The sequence below is a fragment of the Leucoraja erinacea genome, chromosome 5, assembly GCF_028641065.1.
Source record: "Leucoraja erinacea ecotype New England chromosome 5, Leri_hhj_1, whole genome shotgun sequence".
In the NCBI taxonomy this organism is placed as follows: domain Eukaryota; kingdom Metazoa; phylum Chordata; class Chondrichthyes; order Rajiformes; family Rajidae; genus Leucoraja; species Leucoraja erinaceus.
Window position 1 is genome coordinate 95,330,237 of NC_073381.1, and position 18,010 is coordinate 95,348,246.

General features: G+C 42.2%; 1 protein-coding gene across 1 annotated transcript in view; it reads left to right on the plus strand.

Annotated features, from left to right (window-relative positions):
* Positions 1-18,010, plus strand: part of LOC129697689 (dynein axonemal heavy chain 8-like) — a 474,747-nt gene that overhangs the window by 186,476 nt on the left and 270,261 nt on the right. The window contains exons 34-36 of the mRNA XM_055636398.1: positions 113-213; positions 4,033-4,170; positions 9,253-9,493. Of these exons, the coding sequence (XP_055492373.1) occupies positions 113-213; positions 4,033-4,170; positions 9,253-9,493 (480 nt within the window). The remainder of the gene's footprint in view (positions 1-112; positions 214-4,032; positions 4,171-9,252; positions 9,494-18,010) is intronic.

Consider the following 18,010-nt stretch of genomic DNA (forward strand, 5'->3'; position numbering starts at 1 on the left):
TTGTTCTTGGCCATTATAACCCACTTGTGAAAAACTATAGGAATGAAGGAATAGAAAACGTAATCTATAGTAATGCAAAAGATCTTCATATCAACACTGTGATTTGTTTCAGAGTTGGTTTGATGAGTTATGGAGGAAGTTTGCAACATACTCATCAGGAGAGCGTTTGTTTGGATTACCAATTCAGGATTATGAAATGCTGCAGAAAAATAAGTAAGTTCGATTTCACTTTCACAATTTGGTGTTTCATGGGAGGGAATGATGTCGTTATTGCCGAATGTTCTCTATAACCGAGTAAGGTATTATCATTAAAGTAAAACAAACAACTGCAGTTGCTGATTGATGCATAAAAGGACACCTCTACTTCCTGAGAAGATTATGGAGAGTCAATATGTCAAGCAGGACTCTCTCGAACCTCTGCACAGTAGAGAGCATTCTTACTGGCTGCAACGACACCATCTGAGCTTCTTCCTTGTCTGTGGGAAAGTGGCTTTTCTGCTGCCTGCAATAACCTAGGCTTGGCCACCTTTGGTAAAGCGGTACATCAACTCACTCCCACGCAAGGCTCCACTCAACAATTTCTCTCACAATACAAGGATCTCTTTGATGACAAGCTCGATAAACTTCCCAACAAGTACACTATTGTGACTGACCCAGAGGTCATACCAGTCGTCCGTCCTGCCCAACAGGTTCCCCGTGGTATGCGTGATCGTTGACAAAAATAACTCAACAGGATGGAGACACTAGGTGTGATTGCTCCTGTTGCTGATCCACCAGACTGGGTCTCAACCAGGGTTGCAGCAACTAAAGAAAACAAGGAAGAAATATGGTTTACCATCAATCCTAAAGATTTAAATACTGCTATTAAACGAGCACACAATCCCATGCGCACAGTGGAAGAAGTTGCAGTGCATTCGGGCAAGGCAACAGTATTCTCAGTTCTAGTATTCATTCTGGTGGTATTTGTATTGCTAACCACATTCAAACCTTTTATTACAGGTGCGCATTGTCTCAATTTGAAGACACCGCCCCAAACAGCTAATTCCCTTACATTGTCGCAATCTCAGTGCTGGACAAAAAAATCACAAAGCAAATAACGAGGGTTCTAAAAAAGGAAATAATCTCAATAAATAAAATAAAAACATATTAAAACGTGGGTCATGTATTCAATGATGGAAATTGACTATTTGCCAGCACCCAAACCAGCCTGCACAGATTTTTGGTATGGTAAACTAAAAGCACAGTGAATCACTAGAAACCCACAGTCAGTTCTAGAGCTGTGCAGTAAGAATTCATTCTGGAGTGGATTACCAGGGTTTTGGATTTCATGAAACTCCCTGATCTAAGCTAACGCGTTTGACACATTCAGCATCCCCCATCTGTTTGGACAGTCACAAAGGGATGTTCTTCTGCGCATGCTGTATATCCGGTCGGCTAAAATAAACTCGGCGCGTGAAGTATTTCACCGCCCCATGGAACAGCTATTTGCTGGTTACCCATGTTCTATCATTGTCGACGACATTCTCAGTGCTGGACAAGATGTCTAAGAACACAAAGCAAACTTAAAGAGGGTTCCAGACTGCGCCAAGGAAATTAATCTCACGTTTCTAACCACCTAAAATGCAAGTTCGTATTGGTGGGTGCCTCAGTGAGATGAACTCAAGGCGCGTGGTCATGTACTTCACCAGTGATGGAAACTCCATCATCAAACCCGATCCATCTGATGGGGACTATTGCCAGCACCCACAGCACAATAACCTGGTAACCAGCCTGCACAGATTTGGACTTTGGTAGTAGGAGGGGGTATATCAATGGGTATGGTTGAAAGGGTCAAAAGTTCATTCCTTCAGAAATCTTTTTCAGTGAAATTATTTGGCCCCACTATGTCCAGACTCTCTCTAACTTCTACCACAGCAGTGACGGGTGATGGCCGAGAGCCCAGCTGTGCCCAGTATCGGTCAATCGCACTCAAAAAGGCTGGCAGTATCATCAAAGGAGTCCTTATAAAAGAGGTTCGTTCACAACTAGGGATTATTTTACTGTACTTTCAATATCTTGTGTATATATTTATATCAATCCATTTATGTGAAGTAAAATGCAAGTACGGACTATACAGGGGAAAAAAATACTTGAACTTGTATAGAAACTAAAATAGACACAAAATGCTGGAGTAACTCAGCGGGACCCTTCTTCAGACTGGTGAGGAATAAGGGGAATGAGACATATAGACGATGATGTGGAGAGATAAAGAACAATGAATGAAAGATATGCGAAAAAGTAATGATGATAAAGGAAACAGGGCATTGTAAGCTGTTTGTAGGGTGAAAACGAGAAGCTGGTATGACTTGGCTGGTGGAGGTATGGAGAGAGAGGGAATGCCGGGGCTACCTGAAGTGAGAGAAATCAATATTCATACCACTGGGCTGTAAGCTTGGTTGGTTTCAACATAGTGGACCCAGGAGTCTGTCTCCATGCTGTGTAATTCTATGGCACTATAATATTGATATTATAAATGATTAGTTAATCATGCTTCAAATCATGCTTTTAATTGTGCTTTTAATTATTGAAATATACTTCAACTGTGTTTACGTATCTCTGATTAAGTTCCAACTGGTAACAATATGTGAAAGTATCTATCATTATAATATCAATTTATAATATCAATATTATTGATGCTAACCTAAAAGAAAATTGCGAAAATTGCTGGTGCTTGAAATCTGAAACAACGGAACAGGCAGCATTAGCGGATAGAGAAACAGAGGCAATGGTTCAGATTAAAGTGTTCTGACAAATGTCTATGATCTCTTAATTCCGTTTCTCTTTTTGCACAGAGACTTGAATAACAATAACAATAACAGGGTCTTCATTACAGAATGGAACTCAGAAAGGCTTAGTTAGGTCACAAACTGAATGAGGTGATTGTCCACAAGTCTTAATTCATTAACAGTAGATCCAAATTTCTGTTACAAATGTGGGTGCACGCATTAGGGCTTTGTCTGTGGTTTCCTGTCACCTCATTAGCACAATCCACATATGCGTAGAGAAGAACTGCAGATGCTGGGTTAAAGCGAAGGTAGACACAAAATGCTGGAGTAACACAGCAGGTCAGGCAGCATCTCTGGAGAGAAGGAACGGTGACGTTTTGGGTCACCGAAACGTCACCCATTCCATCTCTCCTGAGATGCTGCCTGACCTGCTGTGTTACTCCAGCATTTTGTGTCTACATCAAGAGTGAACCATCAGTCTTTTATTAAGATATAAAGGAGAGAGACAACCATACACAGCTGTACATTTCAAAATCAACTATGTACTTACTGCAGCAACCTGACTGCCAATAGCAGCCCAAAACCCAGACTGGATTATTGGGTGGAATGTGTGGCATGCATAATATGTGTAGTGGAGATTATATAGACATGGATTAATATACTTAATCTACAGGTCTTGACCCGGAACACCACTCATTCCTTCTCTCCAGAGATGCTGCCTGTCCCACTGAGTTACTCCAGCATTTTGTGTCTTAATTCAAGGTCCAGATGGTCCTGTTATAGATTGCTGTTGTCAAAAGTGGAAGGTTTAACGCTTGATCTGGAAAATTAAGGAAATATTGAAATTTTCTCTAGAAAAAGGAAATCATTCAATCTTCCACCCCCATGCTGGCAAAAAAATAAGAGCTACTTATTGTCATCTCAGTAAGGGATTGCTGTGTAGGAGGGTCTTGAGTGCTACTTCTTTCAAAGATGTTTCCAGTTTCTGCTGATCTAATATCAACATCCATTTTCTTGGTGTTTCAATTTAATAGTTGACAGTCCACTTGATAAATCAACAAATTAGAGGACTTTTGGAGAAGGAAAATCATGAGGAAGTGATGCGATTCTGAAAAATTAAGGAAGCACTTTAAGAAATAAAGTAATTTTAAATTGTTATTGAACAAGGTAGATTTATAGACTCAACAATTGTTGATGGATGTGAGTATTTGAAGACAGGGTGAAAAGTGAATCCCTTGCTCTCTGACCTTGTTTTATAATGTTTCAGGAAGGAGCTGAGCCTTCTGCAGAAATTGTACGGCCTCTACGATACGGTGATGAATAAAATTAATGGATACTATGACATTCTCTGGAGTGAGCTGGACATTGAGAAGATTAATGCAGAGCTCTTGGAGTTTCAGAACAGGTAACTGATCTGAACTCTCTTGTATAACAACAACCTCATTCTGAAAAACGAACAAAATGTAAGTACAAGATAGACACAAAATGCTGGAGTAACTCAGCAGGACAGGCAGCAGTTCTGTAGAGAAGGAATGGGTGACGTTTTGGGTCGAGACCCTTCTTCAGAGTGAGAAAGGTAAGTACACTTTGGTCTGGCATGCTCAGGATGGTGCTGAACTTTCAAATTTTCCAAACATTGACTGTTAATCTAATTAATACTCTGATGCTTGTTACACAGTGGTAGAATACCTTTTTCCGGCAAACCCTGATCATTTTGATTATTATATCTATGTCGAAGATAGACATCAATATGTAATAATCAAAATAATCAGGGTTGGCTGGAAAAAAGGTATTCTATCAGTACAGTGTCTATCAGTTTCTATAAAGGGATTGATCAGTTATGATTATCATGACTACAAGCATGATTATGACTATATCATCATGTAATAATGATATGATTATTATAATATGTATGACTTTGCAAATATTTGATTAGTGTGTAAATGTAAATAATTTGGTGTACATATGGAAATAGGTGTTTATAGCTGCTAAATGTGTATAAGATCATTATAAGCAGTTGAATAGGGGTGGGAATTAATCAGCTTTATGATCCTATCATTGATTTATAAGCATGCTTATGTTTGATCTTGCTTAACTATCACCTCATCACCCGCTGGATTAAGGAGGTGCTTAACAATTTGAAGCTTGAATAATATGTCTCAAAGGCTTGCAAGACATTCCTAGATACGTGACTTTTCTTCAAACTGTAACTCTCTAACTTGGCCCCGGTCGGAAAAGGACTGAGTGCTCTCCACCATTGGTGTACATATGGAAACTTATTTATTTAATTATAGCTTATTTACTGCTATTAGTGATGTGTATTTAAGATTTTTATATAGCATTTTTTGTTTTGTTTATCTTACCATATTTGTGTGGATGTGTATGTATTTGAGTGTTGTTTGTCCCCGTTTGGTTCCGACCTGATTCGGGTGGGTTGAAGGTGGGTAAGGGTAAGGGCTTTGAGGGTCGCTTACATACTGTTGCACAATTAGGCCTTGACTGTCACTGTCTGTTATCATTGTATGTATGCAAATTGCTGTGAAATTCAAATAAAAAGATTTAAATCATAAATATTGCTTATGACACTTTATAAATATTCTTGTTTTTTTTTGTATGCTGTTTCATGCTTTTTATCTTTAGTCTGTTCGAAATAAAGGCTGTATTATTATTATTATTATAGTATTAGTATTATATATATTGTATATGTATTGTACATATAAATACTATTATATTATTTGTTGTCCATTCCTAAACATAATGACCATTTATATTTAAAGAGAATGTGGGGAATCAGCTGGTGAATTAAATATGGGGCTCCAGTAAGCTTCAAAGAAGGCGGGTAACAGGACCTAGAGAGCCAGTTGCTGAGCCATTGTGGTTTCTAAACAGTGGGATAGTGAATTATTGCATTTTTAATTTATTGTGTTTTAATAATTTTAGGTTTTAATCTTTGCGTGTATTTAATAATTTAAAGTGATATAATTGCTTTTTTTTAAAAATATTATTTTTAAATATTTCTGTTACAGAAATTCATATATAATGAAAACTCTTGATTAATTATACATTTGATAATGATATAACACTTTTGATTGTTATCTGATATTTGTTATCGGGTATACAAAAGCAGTTGTATTTTTTATTATTATATGTTAACTATGTCTATAGATTGATTTATCTATCATTCATGATTATCGTGACTACAATCATGTTTATATGACTACATCATAATCATAACAATTATATGATCCATTATGATACCATTGTGATTATGTTCATAAACGTAAACCATTCCTTTATTTTATTACAGGCCTGTTAAACTGCAGCAATTAAGAATTTCATTGTTCCTTAGTTGATACGCATGACAAAAACACTCTTAACTTTTGATAAGGGCACGTTTTGGGTACTGCAGATCTGGTTGTCGTATTTCAGGAAGGGTGTGTAGATTTTGGAGAGGTGCGGAAGAGGTTCACAAGGAAGATAGATGCTGAGAGTAAATGCTGGAGTAACTCAACGAGACAGGCAGCATATCTGGATACAAAGAATGGGTGACGCTTCAGACGGAAGGAGAGTCTAGACCTGAAACGCCTCCTATTCTTTCCATCCAGAGATGCTGCCTGTCCTGCTGAGTTACTCCAGCATTTTGTGTCCATCTTTGATGTAATAAGGCATCTGCAGTTCCTTCCGACATGTACATAAGGATGTGGCCTGGATTAAAGGTTATTAACTATAACAAGAGTTTGGACAAACTTGGATTGTGTTCTCTGGAGTGGTGGAAGCTCTTTGTCCCAGGGTGGAAATGTCCATATTAGAGGCCATAGCTTTAGGGTGAGAGGGAATTTGCGAGTGAAGATTTACATAGAAACAAAGAAAATGGGTGCAGGAGGAGGCCATTCGGCCCTTCCAGCCAGAACCACCATTCATTGTGATCATGGCTGATCGTCCCCTATCAATAACCCGTGCCTGCCTTCTCCCCATATCCTTGATTCCACTAGCCCCTAGAGCTCTATCTAACTCTCTCTTAAATCCATCCAGTGATTTGGCCTCCACTGCCCTCTGTGGCAGGGAATTCCACAAATTCACAACTCTCTGGGTGAAAAAGTGTTTTCTCACCACTCAGTCTTAAATTCCTTTCCCTTTATTCTAAGACTGTGGCCCCTGGTTCTGGACTCGCCCAACATTGGGAACATTTTTCCTGCATCTAGCTTGTTCAGTCCTTTTATAATTGTATATGTTCCTATAAGATTCCCCCTCATCCTTCTAAACTCCAGTGAATACAAGCCTAGTCTTTTCAATCTTTTCTCATATGACCGACCCGCCATCCCCGATTGGGAGCAGCAGCCTCTACCTACAGCCTGTCTGTTATTTCATTTTTTTTTCAATTTTTAGTTAGTCCAAAGTCTGTTTTAGGGGGAAACTTTAACTTTTCTATGTGGGGGAGGGGGGGGGGGGGGGCAGGGTAAGGGGGAAACCGTTTCCCAGTCTCTTCCTGGCGGGGACGCGACTATTTCTCCGAGTCGCGTCCTCGCCCCCCACCTCGCGGCCTACCAGCTGGATCGGAGCGGCCTTCCCTGCTGGGGACCGAGTACCGGACCAGGGCTGCTACAGCGGCGGCGCAGCGCTGGAGTCACCACGGAGCGGGCGATGCCTACCTGGGTCACCGTTTGGACCTCCAGAGCGTTGAGCCGCTGCTCCAACATCGTGGAGCTCTGGTGCGGAGAGCTTCCAACGCGGGCGGCGCTGAACAACATCGTGGAGTCCTGGGGCGCCTTGCAGAGGGTCTACAGCAGCAGTCTCCACCCGGCGCGGCCTGCGGACATTTGGAAGCCGCCGACTCTGGTAGGAGGGGGCCGACTCTGGTGTCCACGCCGCTGAAGGACGTCCCGCAGCCCTGACGTCGGACTTGTATCACCCCAGCGAGCGATCCTGGACATCGGCCCGCCTGTAGCTGTAACTGCGGAGGGCTTGGGGAGGCCCTGACCACGGGGAACAGTGGAGGAAGAGACTGACTTTGGTGCCTTCCCACACAGTGGGAAACTTTGATTCTGCTGTGTGGGGATGTTTTATGTCAAATTCTATAGTGTGTGTTCTTTATACCCTTTCTGGCTTAATCCCTCCCTTCACCACCTCCAGTTTAAATTCCAGTTGGAATATTTTGGAGGACCCAAGAACCAAGAACCAAGATCCCAGGGATCAATCTCGTGAACCTACGCTGCACTGCCTCAATCACAAGGATGTCCTTCCTCAAATTAGGAGACCAAAACCGTACACAATACTCCAGATGTGGTCTCACCAGAGCCCAATACAACTGCAGAAGACCTCTTTACTCCTATACTGAAATTCTCTCGTTATGAAGGCCAACATTCCATTAGCTTTACAGACAGAAAGTGGTGTGTGTCTGGAACATACTGTCAGGAGTGATGGTGCAGGCCGTGATGATTGGGAAGCATTTTGTTGAGCAAATGAACATGCAGAGAATGAATCGTGTAAAGTCATCAGGCGTTGGTTACATTTGGCATCATGTTTAGAACTTGTTTCTGTGTCGCACTGTTCTATATTTTATGTTCCATTAGTGCAAATGGTTGATTGATGGTCTGGCAACAGTATCTTTCTATGGCTATGAAATAAGAGTAGTGCAAATAGAGCTGTAGTGCTGGACAAAACCACAGGAAATGGTAGGGCAATGCTTTCCAAAAGGAAGAAATTACAGATATTGGAAATCTGAAAATAAAATCAGAAAATGCAGGAAATATTCAGCAGATAAAATTCATTGACAGAAATATCAATTCTAATGAATTTCTACCAAATTACCTGAAAAATTAATTGTGCTTTTCTCTTCCCAGATACTACGTGACCCACTCAGTGTTTTCAGCATGTTCTGTCTTTATTAACCATATAACCATATAACCATATAACAATTACAGCACGGAAACAGGCCATCTCGACTCTTCTAGTCCGTGCCGAACACGTATTCTCCCCTAGTCTCATATACCTGCGCTCAGACCATAACCCTCCATTCCCTTCCCATCCATATAACTATCCAATTTTTATTTTTAAATGATAAAAACGAACCTGCCTCCACCACCTTCACTGGAAGCTCATTCCACACAGCTACCACTCTCTGAGTAAAGAAGTTCCCCTTCATGTTACCCCTAAACTTCAGTCCCTTAATTCTCAAGTCATGTCCCCTTGTTTGAATCTTCCCTACTCTCAGTGGGAAAAGCTTTTCCACGTCAACTCTGTCTATCCCTCTCATCATTTTAAAAACCTCTATCAAGTCCCCCCCTTAACCTTCTGCGCTCCAAAGAATAAAGCCCTAACTTGTTCAACCTTTCTCTGTAACTTAGTTGCTGAAACCCAGGCAACATTCTAGTAAATCTCCTCTGTACTCTCTCTATTTTGTTGACTATTGGTGTTATTGGTGTTGCTGCTGTCTTCGTTTACTGATATGGATTTATTTCTGTTCGGTGAATCATTCCTTTATTTCTAGGTGCCGTCGGCTGCCCAAAGGCTTGAAGGAATGGCAGGCGTTTCTGGATCTGAAGAAGAAAATAGATGATTTCAGTGAATCTTGTCCTCTCCTGGAAATGATGTCCAGCAAATCAATACAACTTAGACACTGGGAACGGATATCTGCAGTAACACGACATAAATTTGATGTGACGTCAGAATCATTCACCCTGAAAAATGTCATGGATGCTCCACTGCTTCAGTTTAAAGACGATATTGAGGTATATTACGCTATTTGTCAGTATCAGCCAATGTATGCAGAAATAGTTTTGAACAGTTTTGAATACCTACAGTATATCACTCGTTTCCCTTTTCCCTTACTCTCAGTCTTCAGAAGGGTCTTGACCCAAAACGTCACCTATTCCTTTTCTCCGGAGATGCTTTCTATCTCGCTGAGTTACTCCAGCATTTTGTGGCTGTCTTCAGCTTAAACCAACATCTGCAGTTCTTTCCTACACAATGGTCTTGATCAGTTGTGATTAGAAGCCGGTTTTAAATCCTGCTCATTTTGGTCGCCTTATTAAGTCTGCCTGACATCATTTTCATCCATGGATGCTTTATCCTTATTCATTCTTTTTTAATGTATAGTTTGGAATTATTAGTCTCTAACCCCTACTCCCAATTCTTCTTACCTCCTCTATCCCCTACTCCCAATTCCACCGTCTGCCAGTTGCGCCCAAGATGAGGTGTTCAATACCAGAATGTCCTCATTCTTTACATTACATGGCATCACACCCCAGCGGTATGAACATTGACTTATCTAACTTCAAGTAACCCTTGTTTTCCCTCTCTCTCCATCCCTCCCCCATCCCATTTCTCCGACCAGTCTCACTGTCTCTGACTACATTTTATCTCTGTTTATTTTGTTGTTACCTTCTCCTAGCTAACAATGATCTATTCTACATTTTCCTTGATCTCCATTCCCTTTATCCTGTTTTCACAATTTACACTTCCTTATCTACGTACATCTCCCTCTCCCCTGACATTGGTCTGAAGAAGAGTCTCGACCCAAAACGCCACCTATTCCTCCTCTCCAGAGATGCTGCCTGACCCGCTGAGTTACTCCAGCATTTTGTGTCTATCTTCAGTTTAAACCAACATCCGCAGTTCCTTCCTATACATTTGTTCTTTTGTATTCTTTGTAAAATTTAGCATCTGTGCAGCCCGATTCAAAACTACCTCACAGCTACCACTGCTCTTACATTAATGTTCTACTTTTAATTTGTTATTCTAATATGAGCGCTTCTGGAATGTTTATAATTCAGAGACTATCTCTAGTTCCATTGAAAAACAAAAAATTCACTTGACTATTTCCGGTGTCAGTTAGTTTGATGCAGAAAATATAAAGCAAACAATGTAAAAACAGTTGGTTCTTCAATGAATATAAGGTCAGATTTCCATGATACTGACTGTGTGCTCCTGTTTATTGATATTCCAGTATTTGTTTAGCTAAGTTTAAGTTCAATCGCTTCCAGTGAAACCAATTTCCTTCGTTTTTCTCATAACAATAAACCATTGTGGAATATATGGAAATTTATTACGCTATTTTTAAATTCACATGTTCATCTGTTTCCAATGACTTCCGTTACTTTTTTGACCTTTGAATTCTCTCCTTCCCTGTGTCATTTATTTGCACATACTTTGTGGCAAATTATCTGTAGATGTGGGAAATGCTTTCACATGTTTGGCAAATGGTACCCACCTCGAGCTCTGACTATTAAGTCAAAGCTTCTTCCCAAATTTTCTGACCAAAATTTGCTTCCCTAAAGATAATTTTGAAGTATAACAAGGCATGACAAAAAATATGAAAGCAAAATTACATTACTACGTCCAGAAATCTTCATACAACCACCTAGTTAACTGCTAACAATGGCCTGTATGCTTTATCATTATTACATTTTTGCATATCTTTCATTCATTTGTTCTGTATCTCTCTGCATCACTGTTTATGTCTCTTATTTCCCTTTCCCCTGACTGGGCTGAAGAAAAGTCTCGACCCGAAAAGTCACCCAGAACTTCTCTTCAGAAATGCTACTTGACCTGCTGAGTTACTCCAGCATTTTGTGTTGCAGTATTTTGTTTTAAACCAGCACCTGCAGTTCCTTCCTACACATCAGCTATGTCTATTGATATATCTAACACTACAACTTCATAACAAGTACATAGAGTACAAGTACAAAGAAAGTCCATGGCTACTATTGTCCCTTGATCCTGCCTCCTCCAGCAAGAGTGAAAAACCTCAAAGCAGTTCATTTTAGAGAAACATCATGGCAATAAGCCCTTTGGCCCATTAAATCCACACGACTATTAATCACCCCTTCACATTAGTTCTATGTTCCTCTCATCTACTCCCTATGGGCAATTTACAGCGCCAAATTAACCTACAAATCCTCTCATCTTTGGAATGTGGGAGGAAACCGGAACACCCGCAGTGAACCCACACATGCACAGGGATAACGTGCAAACTCCACACAGACAGCACCTGGGATTAGATTCAAACCTAGGTTACTTGCACTGTTAAGCAACAACTCTACCAGCAATGCTACAATAGATCTAGGATTTCCCCAATCATCCTCTTTAATTGTTTCAAGAGAGAAGAGGAACTGAAAGAAAGAGAGAGAAAAAAATAGGGGAGAGAGAGAAGGTGGGGAAGGAGACAAGGTGAGGCAGAACTGGGAAACAAACCTGGCCAGGTGACAGCTGTTTCAGTGGATGTATAGTAGATAGGCTGGTAAGTAAATTTGCAGAGGATACCAACATTGGTGGAGTTGTGGACAGTGACGAAGGTTAACAAAGTACATAGGTACAAATCAGCTACAGAAATGGGCAGAGAAATGGCTGATGAAGTTTAATCCTAGCACATACAGTATCTGATGTTTGGACTTTGCGATGTCAAATGCAAGGGGAATTTATATTGGTAATGGCAAGATCCTTAACAGCATTGATGTACAGATGAGATCTTGTGGTCTAAGTCCATGGCTCACTAAAAGTGGCAACTCAAGTATGTAGTGTGATAAAGAAGGTTTATGGCAATCGCAGCCTTGCCGATCGCTTCGCCTAACACCTCCGCTCGGTTGGCATTAACCAACCTGATCTCCCGGTGGCCTAGCACTTCAACTCTCCCTCGCATTCCGAATTCAACCTTTCTGTCCTTGGCCTCCTCCATGGCCAGAGTGAGTCTCACCGCAAATTGGAGGAGCAGCACCTCATATTTTGCTTGGGGAGTTTACATCCAATTACCTCATATTTTGCCGCCCACACATCAGTCTCCACCACTTCCTTTCTTCTTCCTGCTGAAGGAGGGTCTCGACGCTCCATCCAAGACCGCAGGTAATTGCAGAGAATTGTGGATGCAGCCCAGACCATCACACAAACCAACCTCCCTTCTATTGACTCCATTTATACTTCCCTCTGCCTTGGCATCGCCAACAGCATAATCAAGGATGAGTTGCACCCTGGCCACTCCCTCTGCTCCCCTCTCCCATCAGGCAAAAGTTATAGAAGTGTTAAAACACACACCTCCAGATTCATGGACACTTTCTTCTCAGTAGTTATCAGGCAACTGAATCATCCTACCACAACCAGAGGGCAGTGCTGAACTACTATCTACCTCTTTGGTGACCCTCGGACTATCCATGATCGGACTTTGCTGGCTTTACCTTGCACTAAACGTTATTCCCTTATCCTGTATCATATACACTGTAAATGGCTCGATTGTAATCATGTATAGTCTTTCTGTTGACTGGTTAGCATGCAACAAAAGCTTTTCACCGTACCTAGGTGCACGTGACAATAAACTAATCGAAACTCAAAGTTATGTTTATAGAACTTTTGTTGGGCTCCGTTTGGAATGTTGTGTAGAGGAAGGATATGGTGGCATTGGAGAGAGTGCAGAAGAAACTCATCAGAATGCTGTCTGCATTAGACAGTATTAGCTATAGGCAGAGATTAAAAATATACTTGCTTTCTCTAGAGTGTTGGGGACTGAGGGGAGACTTGATAGATGTGTAATTATGAGATGCAGGTACAACAGGCAGTGAAGAAAGCGAATGGCATGTTGGCCTTCATAACAAGAAGTGTTGAGTATAGGAGCAAAGAGGTTCTTCTGCAGTTGTACATGGCCCTAATGAGACCATACCTGGAGTATTGTGTGGTGTTTTGGTCTCCAAATTTGAGGAAGGACATTCTTGCTATTGAGGGAGTGCAGCATACATAGGTTCACGAGGTTAATTCCTGGGATGACAGGACTGTCATATGTTGATAGAATTGAGCGACTGGGCTTGTATACTCTGGAGTTTAGAAGGGACAAGGGACCCTTACCTAACCTAACCCCATTGACATAATAAACTGCCCCCTTGTTTTTACCGCCAATGTGGATAACCTCACATTTATCTATATTATACTGCATCTGCCACGCATCTGCCCACTCACTCAACCTGTCCAGGTCACCCTGCAACCTCCTAACATTCTCCTCACAGTTCACACTGCCACCCAGCTTTGTGTCATCTGCAAACTTGCTAGTGTTGCTCCTAATTCCCTCTTCCAAATCATTAATATATATGGCAAATAGTTGCGGCCACAACACCGAGCTTTGTGGCACTTCACTCGCCACTGCCTGCCATTCTGAAAAGGACCTGTTCACTCCTACTCTTTGCTTCTGGTCTGCCAACCAATTTTAGTCACCAGTCTCCCGTTCAGGATCTTATCAAAGGCTTTCTGAAAGTCTAGATACACTACATCCACTGGCTCCCCTTCATCCATTTTACTTGTCGCATCCTCAAAAAATTCCAGAAGATTAGTCAAGCATGATTTCTCTTTCATAAATCCATGTTGACTTGGACTAATCCTTTTACTGCTATCCAAATGCCCCATTATTACCTCTTTAATAATTTACTCCAGGATTTTTCCCACCACCGAAGTCAGGCTAACTGGTCTGTAATTCCACGTTTTCTCTCTCACTCCTTTTTTGAAACGTGGGATAACATTAGCTATCCTCCAATCCACAGGAACTGATCCTGAATCTATTGAACATTGGAAAAGCGTCCACTATTTCTCGAGCCACATCCCTGAGGACCCTGGGATGCAGACCATCAGGCCCAGGGGATTTATCATCCTTCAGTCCCATTAGCCTACTCAATATTATTTCTCGCCTAATGAAAATTTATTTCAGTTCCTCTACCCCCTTAGATCCTCTGTCCTCCAGTACTTCTGGGAGATTGTTTGTGTCTTCCTTAGTGAAGACAGATCCGAAGTGCCTGTTCAACTCTTCTGCCATTTCCTTGTTACCCATAATAATTTCACCCGTGTCTGCCTTCAAGGGACCCACATTTGACTTTGCTATTCTTTTTTCCTTAACATATCTAAAGCTTTTACTGTCCTTCTTTATACTCCTGGCCAACTTCCCCTCGTACTTCATCTTTTCAGCCCGTATTGCCAGTTTAATTTCCTTCTGTTGTCCTATGAAAGTTTCCCAATCCTCTGGCTTCCGGCTACTCTTTGCTGTGCTATACATCTTTTCTTTCAGTTTTATTCTATCCCTAACTTCTCTTATCAGCCACGGTTGCCTCCTACTCCCCTTAGAATCTTTCTTCCTTTTAGGAATGAAATGGTCCTGCGTCATCCGGATTATGCCCAGAAATCTCTGCCATTGCTGTTCCACCGTCATTCCTGCTAGGATCCCTTTCCAGTCTACCTTGGCCAGCTCCTCTCTCATGCCTTCATAGCCCCCTTTGTTCAACTGCATCACTGACACTTCCGATTTAACCTTCTCCTTCTCAAATTGCAGATTAAAACTAATCATATTATGATCACTACCTCCAAGAAGGTTGTGAATCTATGGAATTTTCTGCCTCAGAAGGCATTGGAGGCCAATTCTCTGGATGCTTTCAAGATAGAGCTCTTAAAGAGAGCGGAGTCAGGGGTTATGGCGAGAAGGCAGGAACGGGGTACTGATTGTGGATATGAGACATGATCACATTTGTAGACCAGTTTGTCTTTACTATATATACTAGACAAAGTGCAGACCCGTTGGGTCTGTTCCCCCAACGTGTGGTTGTGGGGGGGAGGCGGCATGCAGCGTCACACACACTAACTATCCCCCCCCGCACTCACGCTAATTAACCCCCTTGATATTATATTAATATTATTAATTTGCTCCTTTTACCCCATAACCACCCTATCTACTGATGCATAGCCCCCAACTTGCAGTCACATCTAGAGAGGGTTGGGGGAGGAGGGGGGGGGGGGGGTTGAGAGTGAGGGCAGAGAGAGTAGGGGCAGAGACACAGAGAGAGGGGCAAGAGGGAGGAGAGGGTGGTGAGGAGGAGAAGAGGGAGGGTGGGTGAGAGGGGAAAGGTGGGGGGGTGGAGGGGAGGAGTGAGAGAGAGGGTGAGAGTGAGGGGGAGAGGTGAAGGGAGGGGGAGAGGTGGGGAGCTGGGATGGTGGAGGGGGGGGGAGAGGAGAGGGGGGGAGAGCAGAGGGGGGAGGAGGAGGAGGAGAGGAGAGGGGGAGAGGAGAGGGGGGGGGAGGAGGAGAGGAGGGGGGTAAGAGGGGAGGGGGGTAAGAGGAGAGGGGGGGAGAGGAGAGGAGGGGGAGAGGGGGGGGGAGGGGAGGGGGGGGAGAGGGGGGGGGGGAGGAGGAGAGAGGGGGGGGGAGAGAGAGGAGAGAGGAGAGGAGGAGAGAGGAGAGGGGGGGGGGAGAAAGAGTGCCTTTTTATTTCTACCCAAAACCCCCAAACAATCATTTGCAGGCAGTGCTTTTTTACTTTAACTATATTTTCATTTTCAAACCACATTAAGGGTACTTACTCACAGTTGTGTGGACATGTGTTCAGTGTTATTCACAGCTCAGAGAAACGTGACCCTCTGCCTTCCTCCAGCTTGCAGACTAATTGAGGCACACCACTTCCTGGTTTTATAGTCCACCCCCCCTGCCGCCAGCGGGGGCAGCAGAGAGAATGGGGAATTTTGTAAAATCATTAATATCTGCCATTTTTCATCGACTGGAAAAATCCTTGGCACACATGTGGCGGAGGGGGGCTCTGAGCGAGGTGGCCAAAAATAACGGCCGTAGGTGGCGGCGTTCTCTCAGAAATCGCAGCACAGATCGCCGAAACCGGTCAAGAACAGAGTTTTAATAATATAGATATGACATCTTAATTCTTTTGTTGAGTAGCCTAACATCTTCTTCATTACCCTGTCTACCTGTGTCACCACTTTCATAGAACTATGTATCTGCACCCCCAGGCCTCTCTGTTCTACAACACTCTCAAGAACCTTACCATTTACTGTGCAAGTCCTGCCCTGGTTTGCAAGTCAACACCCGCCCTTTTTTTTAATTATACTCCATCTGCCATTCCTCTCCCCATTGTCATCAAGATCCCTATGTTATTTTCGACAATCTTCTTCACTGTCTACTATACCAACAATTTTAATACCATTCACACATTTCCGAACCATGCCACCCTATATTCAATCCAAATCGTTACATACATAACAAACAACAATGAACTCAATACGGATCCCTGTGGCACATTTGTCTTTAGAGACCTCACCTGAAAAACAACTCTCTACCATCACCCTCTGTCTCTTATCTTCAAGTAAATTTTGTATCCAATTTGTTAGCTCACCCTGGATCTCACGTGATCTAATATTCCAGACAAGCTTACCAAACGGTACCTTATTCATAGCAAAAGGATTTGAGTATAAGAGCAGGGAGGTTCTACTGCAGCTGTATAAATAACAAACCATATAACAATTACAGCATGGAAACAGGCCATCTCGGCCCTACAAGTCCGTGCCGAACAACTTTTTTCCCTTAGTCCCACCTGCCTGCACTCATACCATAACCCTCCATTCCCTTCTCATCCATATGCCTATCCAATTTATTTTTAAATGATACCAACGAACCAGCCTCCACCACTTCCACTGGAAGCTCATTCCACAACGCTACCACTCTCTGGGTAAAGAAGTTCCCCCTCATGTTACCCCTAAACTTCTGTCCCTTAATTCTGAAGTAATGTCCTCTTGTTTGAATCTTCCCTATTCTCAAAGGGAAAAGCTGATCCACATCAACTCTGTCTATCCCCCTCATCATTTTAAAGACCTCTATCAAGTCCCCCTTAACCTTCCGCGCTCCAGAGAATAAAGACCTAACTTATTCAACCTTTCTCTGTAACTTAGTTGTTGAAACCCAGGCAACATTCTAGTAAACTCTCCTCTGTACTCTCTCTATTTTGTTGACATCCTTCCTATAATTGGGCGACCAAAATTGTACACCATACTCCAGATTTGGTCTCACCAATGCCTTGTACAATTTTAACATTACATCCCAGCTTCTATACTCAATGCTCTGATTTATAAAGGCTAGCATACCAAAAGCTTTCTTTACCACCCTATCTATATGAGATTCCACCTTCAAGGAACTATGCACGGTTATTCCCAGATCCCTCTGTTCAACTGTATTCTTCAATTCCCTACCATTTACCATGTACGTCCTATTTTGATTTGTCCTGCCAAGGTGTAGCACCTCACATTTATCAGCATTAAACTCCATCTGCCATCTTTCAGCCCATTCTTCCAAATGGCCTAAATCACTGTAGCCTTTGGAAATCCTCTTCATTATCCACAACACCCCCTATCTTGGTATCATCTGCATACTTACTAATCCAATTTACCACACCTTCATCCAGATCATTGATGTACATGACAAACAACAAAGGACCCAACACAGATCCCTGA